Source organism: Pongo abelii, chromosome 11 (assembly GCF_028885655.2).
Source record: "Pongo abelii isolate AG06213 chromosome 11, NHGRI_mPonAbe1-v2.0_pri, whole genome shotgun sequence".
Classification (NCBI taxonomy): Eukaryota; Metazoa; Chordata; class Mammalia; order Primates; family Hominidae; genus Pongo; species Pongo abelii.
The window spans coordinates 109,912,266-109,927,484 of NC_071996.2; the positions used below are offsets into that span (position 1 = coordinate 109,912,266).

Sequence of the window (15,219 nt, forward strand, 5' to 3'; positions counted from 1 at the left end):
TTAGTTTCCTGTGTGTCAGTCACTTCACCAATTCCTGCTGATAATCATTCACACCTTCCATCCTCAAACTCACCAACAAGGATTGGAAAGAAATTTGTTTCTCAGGCTAAAAACAGTGTTGTTTTGGAGCTTTTTTGTATTAGCTTGCAAGAGCCAATTGTTAAATTTTTGGGAATTTTGCAAGCCCATGGACATCACATTGAGTGTGAAATCAGCCATGGAGAATTTATACCATGGAAACTTGGAAATGGTACAAATCAGGATGTTCTTTTTCCTTGTTCTGGAGAATCGGGTGTTAAACACTTATTGGCACACTACTGGTTATGGATAACAAAGAAAATGAAAATTAATTTTCTTCTCTTGCCTATCTCCAAAAGAGGCTGCAGGGTCTGACAAGTTCTGCTATGAAAAGCTGAATACAGAAGGCACTGAGAAGGGAAACTGCGGGAAGGATGGAGACCGGTGGATTCAGTGCAGCAAACAGTGAGTGGTCAGCTCTAAGGGCATAATCACTGGACTTGGAAGCCCTTCTTATACAAGTGCAAAATGAGCACAAAATAAATGCTAATGATTTTTTTTTCTAAGTGTTCACCATTGCAAAATTTAAAGTATTTATTTTTAATAGATATTATTATATCTAGAGGCAAATGGCTATAGATTAAACTGTTACTATGCTACAGATTCATGCCATTTCCGCAAAATTCAGAAAATTTCTCAGGTGCCACATTTTACTTCATTTTTGTTCTGACGAGATACTTTGCCAGAGCATTGCAAATTAATACTAGCTTTTAATTTTCTACTTTTACTAGACTATATGGCCTATGAATGTAGTAGTATACATGTAGTTTAAATGCAAACTATATAGACCGTATATATTTTTGCAACCAAAGTGAAATCTTACTGTATTTTTTATCATTTCACAAGTGTAGTAACATTTGATTTAATCAGATATCTAATATCTACACCAGAGATTTTTTTTCCCTTCCAAAAAGCATCTAGTTAGTACATATTAAAGGCATCTTTACTCAGGAAATGAGATGCTTTCAGAGCACATTGATATTCCTTTCTTCCTTTCTTTTTTTGTTTCGAGACTGGGTCTCGCTCTATCACCCAGGCTGGAGTACAGTGGCATGATCTCGGCTCACTGCGACCTCCACCTCCTGGGTTCAAATGATTCTCGTGCCTCAGCCTCCTAAGTAGCTGGGATTACAGGCATCTGCCACCACGCCCAGCTACTTTTTGTATTTTTAGTAGAGAGAGGGTTTCACCATGTTGGCCAGGCTGGTCTCGAACTCCTGGCCTCAAGTGATCCGCCCTCCTCAGCCTCTCAAAGTGCTGGGATTACGGGCGTGAGCCACCACATCAGCTTGATATTTATTTGATTAGTTGAGGAAAGTTAGAATTCTCATTAATTAGGTTATTAAGGTTAATTGAATTACTGTGGAACAATGGAATCATTAAGTAATAGCCCAAACCTCTTTCCTTTTCCTTCTAAAGCAATGAAAATTCTCCTAATTTTGAAGCAGAGCAAGAATTTAAGGGAAGCTTTATTCTCAGTTAATGATCTCTGCTATATTTTACAAAACTTTGCAATTCCATTTAGTCTTTGATGATGGATGAGGCCATAGTAGGCAACAAATCTTTGACTATAATTTTTAAAAAATTAAACCAAAATAATAGAGAACAGAGCTTCTTATCTGATGTCTCATGAGTGAAGCACAGATGTTGCAAGGTGTTGATCCTCAGTCCTTGAGGTGTCAGGGGATAGGAGCAAGGGGAGCCTAAAGTAGTCAAAATCCATGGGATTGGACATCTTGAATTTAATTAGCTTTATTCATTCACTCCATGTCCTAGAGAATCTGATTATCTCTCTGTCTCATGACCTCAAAAAGTTTGAGAGGCATTGGATTAGATTATTGTAAAATATAGCTTTTGAGTATCTGGTAATAGAATATCCAATCCCCAATAAGTTAAGGGAAATTAATGTGTTTGAAACTTGAAAAAATCATGAAATATATGGCCAGACACGATGGCTCATGCCTGTAATCCCAGCACTTAGGGAGGCTGAGGCGAGTGGATCGCTTGAGTCCAGGAGTTCAAGACCCGTCTGGACAACATAGTGAGACCTCATCTCTATTTTTTTTTTAAATTGTGAAATGTATAAACATGAAAATAAATAACAAATAAATATACATTTTACCAAATAATTATGAAGTGAACTCCATTGTCACTCCTACATGGGTCAAGAAATAAAACATTGCAGCATCCCAGAAATAGTGCAGATACCTTCATCCTGACTTTTGTGGCAGTCACTTTCTTGCTTTTCTTTAGAGTTTTACTGCCTAAGTTTTCATCCCTAATGCTTCATGTGTTATTTTGTATTTTGCTTCTCAAGTCCAGCATTTTAAGAGTTTTCTGTGGTGTGTATAGCTGTCTGTTGTTCATTTTTATTATTTATTTGTTTCACTTTTATAAATGCACAAATGAATGAATATACTATACTTTAGTTCTCCATTCTGTGTTGATGAACATTTAGATTGTTTTCATTTTTTGGCTGTTAGGAACCATGCTGCTATGAATATTCTTGTATAGTAACCTAGTGCACATTTGTACCTCTTTCTGTAAGGCCTGTACATAAGTAGAAAATTTGCTAAGTCGTAGGGGATCTTATCATTGTTACCAAATAATGTCAGACTGTTTTCTGAAATGACTGAACTAGTAAATTCTACCATCAGTATTATGTATATAAGAATTTTGTTGTACCATATTTCACCAACACTTGGTATTATCAGACTTTTTGCTTTTATCTGTTCTGGTGGGTGTGACCTGCTATATTAGCATGGTTTTAATTTGCATTTCCCCAGGTTACAAGTGGAATTTAGCACATTTTTGTACATTTGTTGGACATGGATTTCCTTTTTTTGTGATGTGCCACTTCAATTCTTTGCCCATTTTTTAGGAGTCATTGTTTACTTAACAGATAGACTGGAGGTAGAGGTCCTCATGGTGCATGAATTTAACAAGGTCACCAAAGACCCAGATAATTTCTGCCCCTCCATCCTGTAACCCTTAGCATGTTGACTTTTTGTCCTTATGCTTTGTGAACTCATGATTGTAAATTGGATACAAAAGCTACACATTCAAAGGTAGGAAGTAGGGATAGGAGCAAAAGGTCTTCTCCCTGTGAGTCTCTAACCTTTTATCCAGAAAACAAAATCCTCCCAGCCACTCCCTAGCCAGCTTTTCCTCACGTCTTCACAGCCCAGGGGCCACTTTTAACTCTAGGAAGACGAGAAGGGGGAATGGATAGGAAAGTGGGCGTCGAGAATGGGAGTACCAGTCATGATCCACCTTTCAGGGCTGGGCACTTTGCTGTTCCAAACAAAACTGTGATCGTCTTAGCAAAGAAGGAGGGGGTTATCACCTGCCAATGACATATGATCAAATGTTTTTGTTTAGAAAGAAAGATAATATTTTAAAAATTTGAATCAATGTGGACCGAATCGTTTTGATTTTTTGAGCTTGATTCCTCCTGTCTGGTCTCTTTGTTTTCTTTACACATGTTCAGTGATGTGTTCTGTGGATTCTTACTCTGTACCAATCTTACTCGAGCTCCACGTATTGGTCAACTTCAGGGTGAGATCATTCCAACTTCCTTCTACCATCAAGGCCGGGTGATTGACTGCAGGTAAAATATTAAATGTTGGAAGACCTAATAAGCCATGAGAATTACAAATTTCACAAAATGAAATTTCAAAAAAATCAGAAATCAGAGATTTTTCTAGCTTTTACAAGAGGAAAGTTAATTTAGATTTTATTATCACCTTTCATATTGACAGTCATTTAAAAAAAAACAAAGTTGTATATTGACTTGCAGCTTACATTTCCTCAAAATTATCCTAGTTAGTAGTAATATGGCCTTCTTTGTCATCATAATTTTAAGAGTAGAATTATGGTGTTCATTCTAACCCATTATTAAAGTTTTAAGCATCAGAGTATGCCACTATTTGAACAGTGTGTGTGTATTTATTTTGTGACTGAAAAGAAAAAGAATTTAAGGTATAGTTTATGAAGTATATGTCTGGTTTGGAAGATGGCTTAACAAATACCTAATCACATATAGAAAATATTTATTAAAATAGTATGTATACCTATAAGCAAACATTTGATATCCAGTTGTCTGTGAGTACAAGGTATGTAGATATGAGGCTTGTTTTTGTTTAGCCAGGGAGTCACATTATATTCCAAATAGGTATTGTTCCCTTCAAAGTAGTCATAATTCGAAAATACTATTCTCTTACTTAATGGTATTGTTGTTGCTCAAAACACTTTTGGCCTTCTCCCTGCAGAATTGCCTTCAGCGTCTGCAAACTTTTACTTTTAGTATCCTTAGAGTACCATATCTTCACCTTAAGTGAGGTAATATAAGATTTGGGATTATCCAAAAGTAATTTTAGTAAGTTCATTGTGTACTAAATTGGCTAATGCTGTCTTGGTCAAATGGTTACTTTTTTTTTCTGGCTTTTAAATGGCTCTGAAGACAATTCTAACAGGGTCTTAGTAAGATCCCTCCTGGAATAAATTTGTAGTCTCTAAAGCTAGTTACTTTGATGTATACAAGCTTTATTTGAATGTGTGTTTTCATGCCTTTAGATAAAATAGCCTTGTTAAATTATATTGTTGTATATACTAAACTAGCATATTTGTTAAATATTCAGCAAGATATTCTATTAGTGACTATAGCATTATCATTCAAATTCAAATTATTCCTAACTTTGAAATTTTAGAAGTAGGCACTAAAACACATGAAATAATCTTATGAAACCACTGTCATATATGTGGTCTGTCGTTGACTGAAATTGTTTACACAATGGTAAGTACTTGCCTATCTAAACGTATCTAAACATAGAAAAGTCATACTGCCCCTTTTCTGTGTTTAGATACGTTTAGATAGGCAAGTACTTACCATTGTGTTATAATTGCCCACAGTATGCAGTACAGTAACATGCTATACAGAAGTGTAGCCCAGGAGCAATAGACTAGACCATCTAGCAGTGTAGCTGTATAGTAGGCTATACCATCCAAGTTTGTGTAAGCTCATTCTGTGACATTTGCACAAAGACAAAATTGACTAATGACACATTTCTTAGAATGTTATCCCCATCATTAAGCTAGGCGTGTCTGTAAATATCAATAGAAAATAACTGATGTGTTTATTTTTTTTCAATTATGGATAATCAGATCTTCTGAAGTAAGAATAATACTTTTCAAAATATTTTTTATTTGCTGTTTTTGTTCATCATCTGCTTTTTTCTACCATGCTACATCCGAAAGCCTTGGAGAGCTAATGATATATTTGCTTCTTTTGTTCTCATACAGATACTTCTCCTTTAGTCTTAATGTTGGGTCTTGAAAACAAGTGAAGATTTAGAATATACTTTGTGCAAATGACATTTTTCTTGTTGATGTGTATTGTAATAATGATAATGAAAGAGAGTTTCTTTTACATGCTCTTTTATTAAGGAAAGGTAGGGAAAGGAGAAGAAGAAGAGGAGTAAGAAAATGCTAGGAGAAATCCACATCCACTGACAGCCTCTTCAGTTTCGTGAAGAGCAAGCCTCATTCATGTTGATGTTCTAAGTGTGGTGCGAATAGTTATATGGATATCTTTCTTGTTTTAGTGGTGCTCATGTAGTTTTAGATGATGATACGGATGTGGGCTATGTAGAAGATGGAACACCATGTGGCCCGTCTATGATGTGTTTAGATCGGAAGTGCCTACAAATTCAAGCCCTAAATATGAGCAGCTGTCCACTCGATTCCAAGGGTAAAGTCTGTTCGGGCCATGGGGTAAGTAGGTATCAATGTGACAGCTGGAACCTTCATGGTCTGGCATGGTCACAGTGGCTGGACTTTCATTTCAGCCATTCTCTTAGCCAACATGGTGAAACACCATCTCTACTAAAAATGCAAAAAATAGCTGGGCATGGTGGTGGGCACCTGTAGTCCCAGCTACTCAGGAGGCTTTGGCAGAAGAATCACTTGAACCCAGGAGGCGGAGGTTGCAGTGAGCCGAGATCGAGCCACTGCACTCCAGCCTGGCGACAGAGTGAGACTGCATCTCAACAACAACAACAACAACAACAAAAAAAGGCCAAATTCAGCCTTGTTAATCACAATCATGGTATTAGAATATTTCAGATTAAAAAGCTTCCTTGTTTGATTTTATCATCTCTGAATGTATTTCTCAGGGAGATAAGGGTTTAAACACTCCTGTCTCTAGTTGGCCGATTGTTATTTATTTCCTCTAGATTACAGTTCCATTCCAGCATGCCGGTGGGTCCCCAGAGAAACAGGGAGGAGACAGAGATCACTCTGGGGTCCTCAGCTTGGCTGACTGAGAAAAGAGGGTTACCAGGGACTAGTGGTGTGGGGGGAATGCTTGTTGGGTAGGCAAAGTGCCACCAAGTGGGTTTGGTGTTGGACATGGTAACGGTGAGGTCATACAAGGCATTGGTGATTTATGTCTCCTGGCCTTTTATCTCCAGCAGTGCTTTTGAGCCCACTGTCTATTAATTTATTGAATTAAGTGTATATGTTTTTAAAGTGTGTTCCTAGAAACAGCTACTTCTGAACAAAGTAGAAAAAAGTATCTTATCGGACATTTGTATACTTAAGTAATATCATGATTCAATTTAATTTAAGAATAACATGAATAATTCAATTTAATTTAAGAATAATAATAAATAATAAGATAAATAATTGAAGAATTTCTTCCTTTTACTCTTTTTCTTTAATTAATGGGAAAAAATGTTACACAATTTGATCTATGCATTATTACATGTCTAGTGATCAAAACCATGGGAAACTTTAAAAAGAAATTTCAAGTAGCTTTTAAAGCTTCCTCCTTGCCCCCATGTCTCTTTTCATTTATCACCATTATTCTACAAAATACAGTGAAAATGCCATATCTGTTCCTTTTTCTTCACAGGTGTGTAGTAATGAAGCCACCTGCATTTGTGATTTCACCTGGGCAGGGACAGATTGCAGTATCCGGGATCCAGTTAGGAACCTTCACCCTCCCAAGGATGAAGGACCCAAGGGTTTGTGTGATTTTGGTTTCAATTCATGGAATACTGAATTCATTGACACTGTTCCAATGCACCAATATAACATTCTAATTGACTTAAGAGGAGACACATAAGAATATCTCTTTTTGCCTTTAAAGTATATAATTTATGTTACTGCCAAATTAAGGATTCTGGTATATCATATTTTTAAAATGTGTTTGAATTACTTCTTAGTCTAGAACTGAGATTGGGAAGAAGTAAATTTACACATTTTTTTAAATACAGTATTCTTTTTCTCTTTAAACCTTATTCTCTTTCCATAGTCACAAATTATTTTGCAGTTCGTCTAAGCTATGCCATTTTTCTAATAGATCAAATCTTTTTGGCTGACATGAGGCTCTGGTTACTTTTCAATGTTGGAATCTCTTCAGAAGGAAGTTGTCACCTTACAAGCTCTTTTTGAACATTCTTTTGACTAGGAAGGAGTTGGAATTCTTCACAGAACTTTCATTCTTCAAAGAAAATGTGAGAGATCTGGACTTTTGTTTTAATCAGTCATTAAGAGGAGAGAAATTAGAATTTTGGGATTAGAAAGAGACTCAGGGGCCACCTAGGACCACTCTCTATTTTCGCAGATGAGAAGGCCCAGACCCTGAGGTCAGGTAACTTACTGTAGTCACCCAGGTAGTGAGAGGCAAGGCCAGGATCAGGACCTAAGTCCCAAGTGCCTGATCTCAGACTCTTGTTCTCTTCCCATTCATTATATCATCTTGTTTTTTTTTTTGTTTTTTTTTTTTGTTTTGAGACAAGATCTTGCTCTGTCACCCAGGTAAGAGTATAGTGGCACAATCATGGCTCACTGTAGCCTCAAACTCCAAGGCCCAAGAATCTTGCCACCATGCCCAGCTAATTTTTTATTTTTTGTAGAGACAAGGTGTTACTATGTTGCCCAGGCTGGTCTTGTACTCCTGGCCTCAAGTGATCCTCCCGCCTTGGCCTCTCAAAGTTCTGGGATTATAGGTGTGAACCACTGTGCCCACCCCTCTTACATCATCTTTTTTTTTTTTTTTTTTTGAGACAGAGTCTGACTCTGTCACCCAGGCTGGAGTGCAGCGGTGTGATCTTGGCTTATCATAACCTCTGCTGCCTGGGTTCAAGAGATTCTCCTGCCTCAGCCTCCTGAGTAGCTGGGATTATAGGCACCTGCCACTGTGCCTGGCTAATTTTTGTATTTTTAGTGGAGATGGGGTTTCACCATCTTGGCCAGGCTGGTCTTGAACTCATGACCTTGTAATCCACCCACCTTGGCTGGGATTACAGGTGTGAGCTACCGCGCCCAGCCTCTTACATCATCTTATAATGTAGTCTGTGTTATCAGGAGTATGGTAATCCTTTTTCATTATTCTCCCGATTCTCAACCCCTCATACAATTTTCAAAGATCTAGAAAACCCATCAGTCACAAACAGGCTTACTACAGCATCTGTTACATTGTACCTGAGAAACCAAGGAAATACTAGAACCAGTTTTTATATACAGGGATGATGTTGTACATCAGCTTCTTTATCATGGTGCTGCTAACAGTTTTTTTTGTAAGTAACTGCCATGCTTTTCTCTGACAGGTAGGAAAATGCATATAGGATTAGTACCGTTTTGATCAGCTTAGTTTTGGATGAAAGTTTATTGAAACTCTCTGAACTTCAGTATAGTTTATATGGGAAAAGATGATTTCAGATGCAGATGAAGCTCTGTAGTCCTCAATTCCTGAAGAGATTTAGGCTGATTCAGGCGCGTGTGAATTGTTCAGTAATAGTGGGTGTGTTAAAACACATTTTATGCATTTGCTTAATATGCCCATGATATTAAAATTCTGTAAGAATCATAATCACACCCTCACAGTCTATTTCTGTTCTTCTTCTTCTATTTCTAAAAGGGAACGTATTCCACTTTTACACTTAGTCTTTTGTTACTTTAAAACTAGAACAAAAAATTCTTGGATCCACCTTCTGAAGTTAGATTTAGAGAAGATTTAAGCTCTAACAAGAGAAGCCAAGGTTCATTCTTTCCAAATTTTCTCTCCACAGTGTGTCTGTGATTTTTTTTTTTTAAGATCTAGATGCTGTTTCCTCAAGTGATGTATAAAGATGCCTCAACGGATGAGCAGAGCTAAATTTACTTAGACTCTACCTTTTTTCATTAAGTAGAGTAGGGGATTATTAATTGTCTGGTTCTATAATATCTATTCCTTGTTCCTTCACCCACCCATGCCTAAAAATCTTTGGAGGCATTAAGTAAAGAAAGTCACATTCTAGAGAAAGAGTACTCACAGCTGCCTTTTGTTTTGTTTTGCTTTGCTGTCTCCGTTTAATGTGGTAGTATCCCACACTATCTTTAAAAAAAATAACTTTTTTGATCCTTCAAGTAATACATACTTATTGTAGAAAAATTTGAAAATACAGAAAATATTAAAACTCAGAGGTGCTCAAGATAAGCCTTATTGGGCCTGGCGCAGTGGTTCGCGCCTGTAATCCCAGGACTTTGGGAGGCCAAGGGCAGGTGGATCACCTGAGGTCAGGAGTTCAAGACCAGCCTGGCCAACATGGTGAAACCCCATCTCTACTAAAAATACAAAAATTAGCCAGACATGATGGCACGTGCCTGTAATCCCAGCTACTTGGGAGGCTGAGGCACGAGAATTGCTTGAACCCAGGAGACAGAGGTTGCAGTGAGCCAAGATCTTGCCACTGTACTCCAGCCTGGGTGATAGAGTGAGACACTGAGCCACCTACTCATCCCCCAAAAAAGAGGCTGGGCACGGTGGCTTACACCTGTTATCCCAGCACTTTGGGAGGCCCAGGGAGGCGGATCACCTGGGGTCAGGAGTTTGAGACCAGCCTGGCCAACATGGTGAAACCCCATCTCTCCTAAAAATACAAAAATTAGCCAGGCGTGGTGGTGCATGCCTGTAGTCCCAGATACTGGGGAGGCTGAGGTAGGAGAATCGCTTGAACCCAGGAGGTGGAGGTTGCAGTAAGCCGAGATCGTGCCACTGTACTCCAGCCTGGGTAACAGAGTGAGATTCCATCTTAAGAAAAAAAAAAAAAAGAGAGTTAAGCATTCTGGTATGCTTCTTTCCTGTTGCATTTTTCTTTTTTCATTTTTAATGAAGACAATGGAGTCATTGTAAAGGTATCTATTGGTTCTAAAATTATTAAAAACCTTATGAATCTCTAATCATTTTGATTAAATTGAAAATAAGTCATTAAATGAAATAAATGACCTACTTATTTTTATAAATATTTACATTTCCAGAAAAATCAAGCAATTTTAGTACAAGTAAATAACAGCTTTTATCCGTAATAGCTATCTATATCTTTTTAACCTCTATTAAAAAAATCTATTAATATACTGGTAAAACAGAAACAAAAAAATTTTAAAACTTTATTGTAGAGTTTATTGTTTTGTTTTTGATTGTCAGGTTAAAAGAAGATTCCAAGTGAGAAATTATGTGCTTTTCTTTTTATTCAGTTAGCAAATATTTATTGACTGTCTACTATTTAAAAGATAACGTATGCTTGGCACACAGACACTCCATAAATATTACACTCTTCTCTTTTGAAATATGTAAAGGAAATGAGATGGTGCATGCTAGTGCCACTTTTCAGTTTATCCATATTCATTTGTTTTGTTGCCTTGCCAAAGAGTAATAGGTAATGGACTCAAGTTATTAAAACAATCAGTGTTTTATTGACTGTAGGCTCAGCAGTGTGTGAGACACTAAGATTTTTCTCAAAAAGTGCATGTTGTGGCTGGGCGTGGTGGCTCACGCCTGTAATCCCAGCACTTTGGGAGGCCAAGGCGGGTGGATCATGAGGTCAGGAGATCAAGACCATCCTGGCTAACACAGTGAAGCCTCGTCTCTACTAAAAATACCAAAAATTAGTCAGGCGTGGTGGCGGGTGCCTGTAGTCCCAGCTACTCGGGAGGCTGAGGCAGGAGAATGGCGTGAACCTGGGAGGCGGAGCTTGCAGTGAGCCAAGATCGCGACACTGCACTCCAACCTGGGCGACAGAGTGAGACACTGTCTCAGGAAAAAACAAAAACAAAAAACTGCATGTTGTGTCTTTTTTCTCATGATCCAGCTGGTTTGGTTGGCACCTGCCTGATTGAGCACAGTGTTTGGGCCCTCCCCAAATGCTTGCCATTTATAATGCGCACCACCCACAGTGGCCAATCATATCCATAGATGAAAGTTTTCTGTATAGGTGCAGCAAGAGTATTAAAAATACTTAGTTTTATTTAATTTCAATGTGCTTCCATTATATAGAGAAAAAAATTCAAGAAACATAATGAAAATATGGCCTTTTTAAAAGTCATGAACATGGGCATAAAAGATAAATTGTACCCAACTGCCCTTTGGATCAAGACCAAATTAGTAAAAATGAAGGCAAATTCTATGACTCCGTCTTCACTGATTTGAGAATGTCAGAAATGAACTGATGTGTTTTGGGTATTATTTTTATTTTAACTGTAAGTTCCTGGAAGAATAGGAAATTCAACCTCTCCTGTGTGGGGACTGAAAGCATACCTGAAAACATTGCCACTGTAGTCACCCTGTACTTGCTACAGTTGTCCACTATGGACCCATAATTTAAGGCATGCTAGATTATTCACACCAACTTCTCAAACCAAACTATTGAAAGACAAGAAATAAGATCTCAAAGCCAAACCATGTGAGCAAGGATTTTTTTAAAAAGATTTCTGTCACCTTACTTTATTTATTTTTTCTACGTTGTTGTTCATTTCACATGCAAAAACCCTTTCTTAATTTTAGTTTTAATTTTTTGTATTTTTTAAGCCTAGTCCTCTCAACTTGTTTCCACTGAAATCATTATAGAAAATTATTTTGCTTTGTTCTACAAGGACAGAATGTATTTTAACTCTGTTTAAAAGACCTAGAATTCTCTCCTGTTACAGGGAGACCCACATCAAGTACCCCAATTATTGTCTGTATGTAGACACATTCACAAGGTGCTTACTATAAAATACAGTGGAACTTTTCTCATTTGATAGTTTACATCACCATCGTAAGAAGGAAGAGAAACTGGGACATAGCTAATGTTTTCAGTGATATGTACGGGCAGCTATTATTCCTGGGAAGCTTTGGTCAGGCCTTTTCATCACAACCACACTCATCAAATCAGAAATAAAAGGGACCTTAGAAAGAATTCAGTCTAGACCCCTTGTTTTACAAATGAAGAAACTAAGTTAGTTTTCAGGGTTAACAAAGAGTGAGTGGCAGAGCCAATAATATAACATAATCACCTTATCTTGAGCCAAATGCTTTTTTCTGTTATTCCATACTCCTGTTTTGAAGTCGAATAGTGAGGCTAGGCACAGTGGCTCACGCCTGTGATCCCAACAGTTTAGGAAGCTGGGGTGGGTGAATTGCTTGAGCCCAGGAGTTCCGGACCAGCCTGAGCAACATGGAAAAACCCTGTCTATACAAAAAAATAAAAAAATTAGCCAGTTGTGGTGGCATGTGCCCGTAGTCCCAGCTACTTGGGAGGCTGAAGTGGGAGGATCACCTAATCCCATGAGGCAGAGGTTACAGTGAGCCAAGATCACACCACTGTACTCCAGCCTGAGCAAGAGAGTAAGACCCTTCTCGGAAAAAAAAAAAAAAAAAAGCTGAATATTAAGTTATTCTGCTATTTCTCATAGCACAATAGTAAGTAGAAAGTGAAGCAATAACCAGGTAGTAATCAAGCTTATTAGCTGATCCATTACTTTTCAATGGTGCTTTTTATGGAATTAGATAAGAAATGAAGGTATTATATTATTAGCATTTAGTATTTTTAAAACAATAGTTTTGAAGTCTTATTTTCTGAGGTATTAACCTTGAGGAGTATTTAGTGTTTACATTTACCATTTGCGACATATCCTTTTGGTGACTGTCTTTGTCAGTGCACAAATCTTTGATTTTATAGTTTAGATGATTAGATATGAGAAGTTGTCCTTATCATATATGATTATGCTCATGTATAATTATGTGCTACCTGGATATTTTTCTCAAATAACAATGGCATTATCAATAACCCAAGGATATATCAAGTTTAAAAATTTTTTAATAACTGCGAATTTATTTTGTTTCAGTTCAGAAAAACTCTATTTTCATTGACAGCATAAACTGAAATATATTCTTACATGAAATCATTTATTTTGCATCCTTTTAGACATTTGTCCATGTATCTAAAAATGAACTTGTTTTTTTCTTTTATGGAAAAGAGTAAGGAGATCTGATTGTATGTATAATGCATTGAAATATGGAGCTGCATACCAATATTATACACTAGTATATAAAGAGTTTATTTAGTATTTACTTTTCTTGTCTTGAATTGTAGTGGAATAATAAATCCCTGAAGAAAGCACTTTGGTCCATGGAATACAAATGATGACTTTGATGCCTCCTGCCTGTGAAGTATCAAAAGATACAGGATTATAACCCCCTTTGGAATCACATGGTGGAAATAATGCACCTTCTTATTTGAGAAACTCTCTAAAAATAAGGAAAAAAAACCCACTCAGTTTCAAAACAGCACATTTTCAAAATGTCTGAAGTATGACATGTCTATAAAGGAATTCTACATATAAAATAGAAAATCTTAAGAAAAGGAGAAAATTTATAGTTTTTGATATTTTATACTTACCAAAAATTCTGTCTTTTAGCACAAGTAAACCTAGATAGCAGGGACCAAGACTGAAAATAATAATAAACCAACAAGTAATGGAAATAAGCAAGTAAACAAAAGTGAAAACATTCTGCTAGGTAATAAACAGATTCCACAAACACATTATACTGAAAAATAAGTGTATCAAAGAGTTAAGGAGCAAAGTGAAGTTCCTAATACAAGGATTGTGTTGTCAGCTAGGAGTTTTAAGAGTTCCATCTCCAGGTTTGGTAGGATGAGAAGGAAAATAAGATATATCATCGTGTGCCCAGCATAGTTCCTTGAACAACAAAAAAAAGGTATTTAGTAGGTAATGAATGAATTAATGAATAAATTACAGAATAGATAAATTAGTATAGAAGTAGAATTTTTTTCAATGAGATGATAGATTCTTTGTAGCTATGAAAAGCAGCTGCAACCTTCATTTTCAAATATGTCCCCTGTAAAAATCCACCCACCTGTGAGCTACTCAGTTAATTTATGTCGAGGTGATGCACAAGTTCCTACTTGCCAAAACAAAGTTCAGCACTCTCTAAAGGAAGAGAACAAAGGCAAAGCAGGATCGACAAAAAGAAAATCTTCATATCTTTAAGAGACAACCATGTTCAGTACAATGACAAAGAATCAAATGGCACTTTACATGTATTTGCAGGATACTGTGTCACTCAAAGTAATGGGAGGGAGAGAGAACAGGGAGGGTAGGGATGCTTTTGAAAAAGCTTTTTTTCCCACCTTTAACTTGCTTTAGCGTTAAGAGTACTTACCAGCTAATAATGTAGAGATAATTATTCTTTCTCATTGGAGATTACAGACTATATCTGTTCATCTTGAATACCCACTTGAAGCCTCTGTAGAAATGTCTTGTCCTCCAGTTGTATTTCTAAAACCTACATGATTTTGTCTTGTTTCTGCAGTGAGAAATTTCATCCATAGCAAAGACAAAAGTCTTTTTAAATTATCTTTATGTATCTTTCATATAGTTCTTACAATTTCTAAAAAATTAACACTCATTTAGTATCATAATTTATGGGACAGGGTTTTTTTCTATTATTTAGCATATGTGGCTTATATAAAAATTGCAGAAGTCATAGGACTGTCATGTATTGCAGCTCTGAGAACCAATGCCTGAAACTTAAGCAAAAAAAAAAAAAAAAAAGCTGTGGCCAGGCACGGCGGCCTCACGCCTGTAATCCCAGCACTTTGGGAGGCCAAGGCGGGCAGACCACGAGGTCAGGAATTCGAGACCAGCCTGGCCAATATGGTGAAACCCTGTCTCTAACTAAAAATACAAAACTTAGCCGGGCGTGGTGGTGCGCACCTGTAGTCCCAGCTACTTGGGAGGCTGAGGCAGAAGAATTGCTTGAACCTGGGAGGCAGAGGTTGCAGTGAGCTGAGATCGTGCCACTGCACTCCAGCCTGG

The 15,219-nt window shown here is 37.2% G+C and overlaps 1 protein-coding gene across 8 annotated transcripts in view; it reads left to right on the forward strand.

The window, feature by feature from the left end:
* The window catches only part of ADAM23 (ADAM metallopeptidase domain 23), a 235,470-nt gene that overhangs the window by 204,939 nt on the left and 15,312 nt on the right, over positions 1-15,219 (forward strand). For all 8 annotated transcript variants that reach the window (XR_008522965.1, XM_063713001.1, XM_054549690.2 and 5 more), the window contains 4 exons: positions 378-483; positions 3,569-3,688; positions 5,682-5,850; positions 6,992-7,103. Coding sequence is in view for 7 of the 8 variants with exons in the window: in XM_063713001.1 (XP_063569071.1) it covers positions 378-483; positions 3,569-3,688; positions 5,682-5,850; positions 6,992-7,103 (507 nt within the window). In the remaining variant the exon portion in view is untranslated. The remainder of the gene's footprint in view (positions 1-377; positions 484-3,568; positions 3,689-5,681; positions 5,851-6,991; positions 7,104-15,219) is intronic.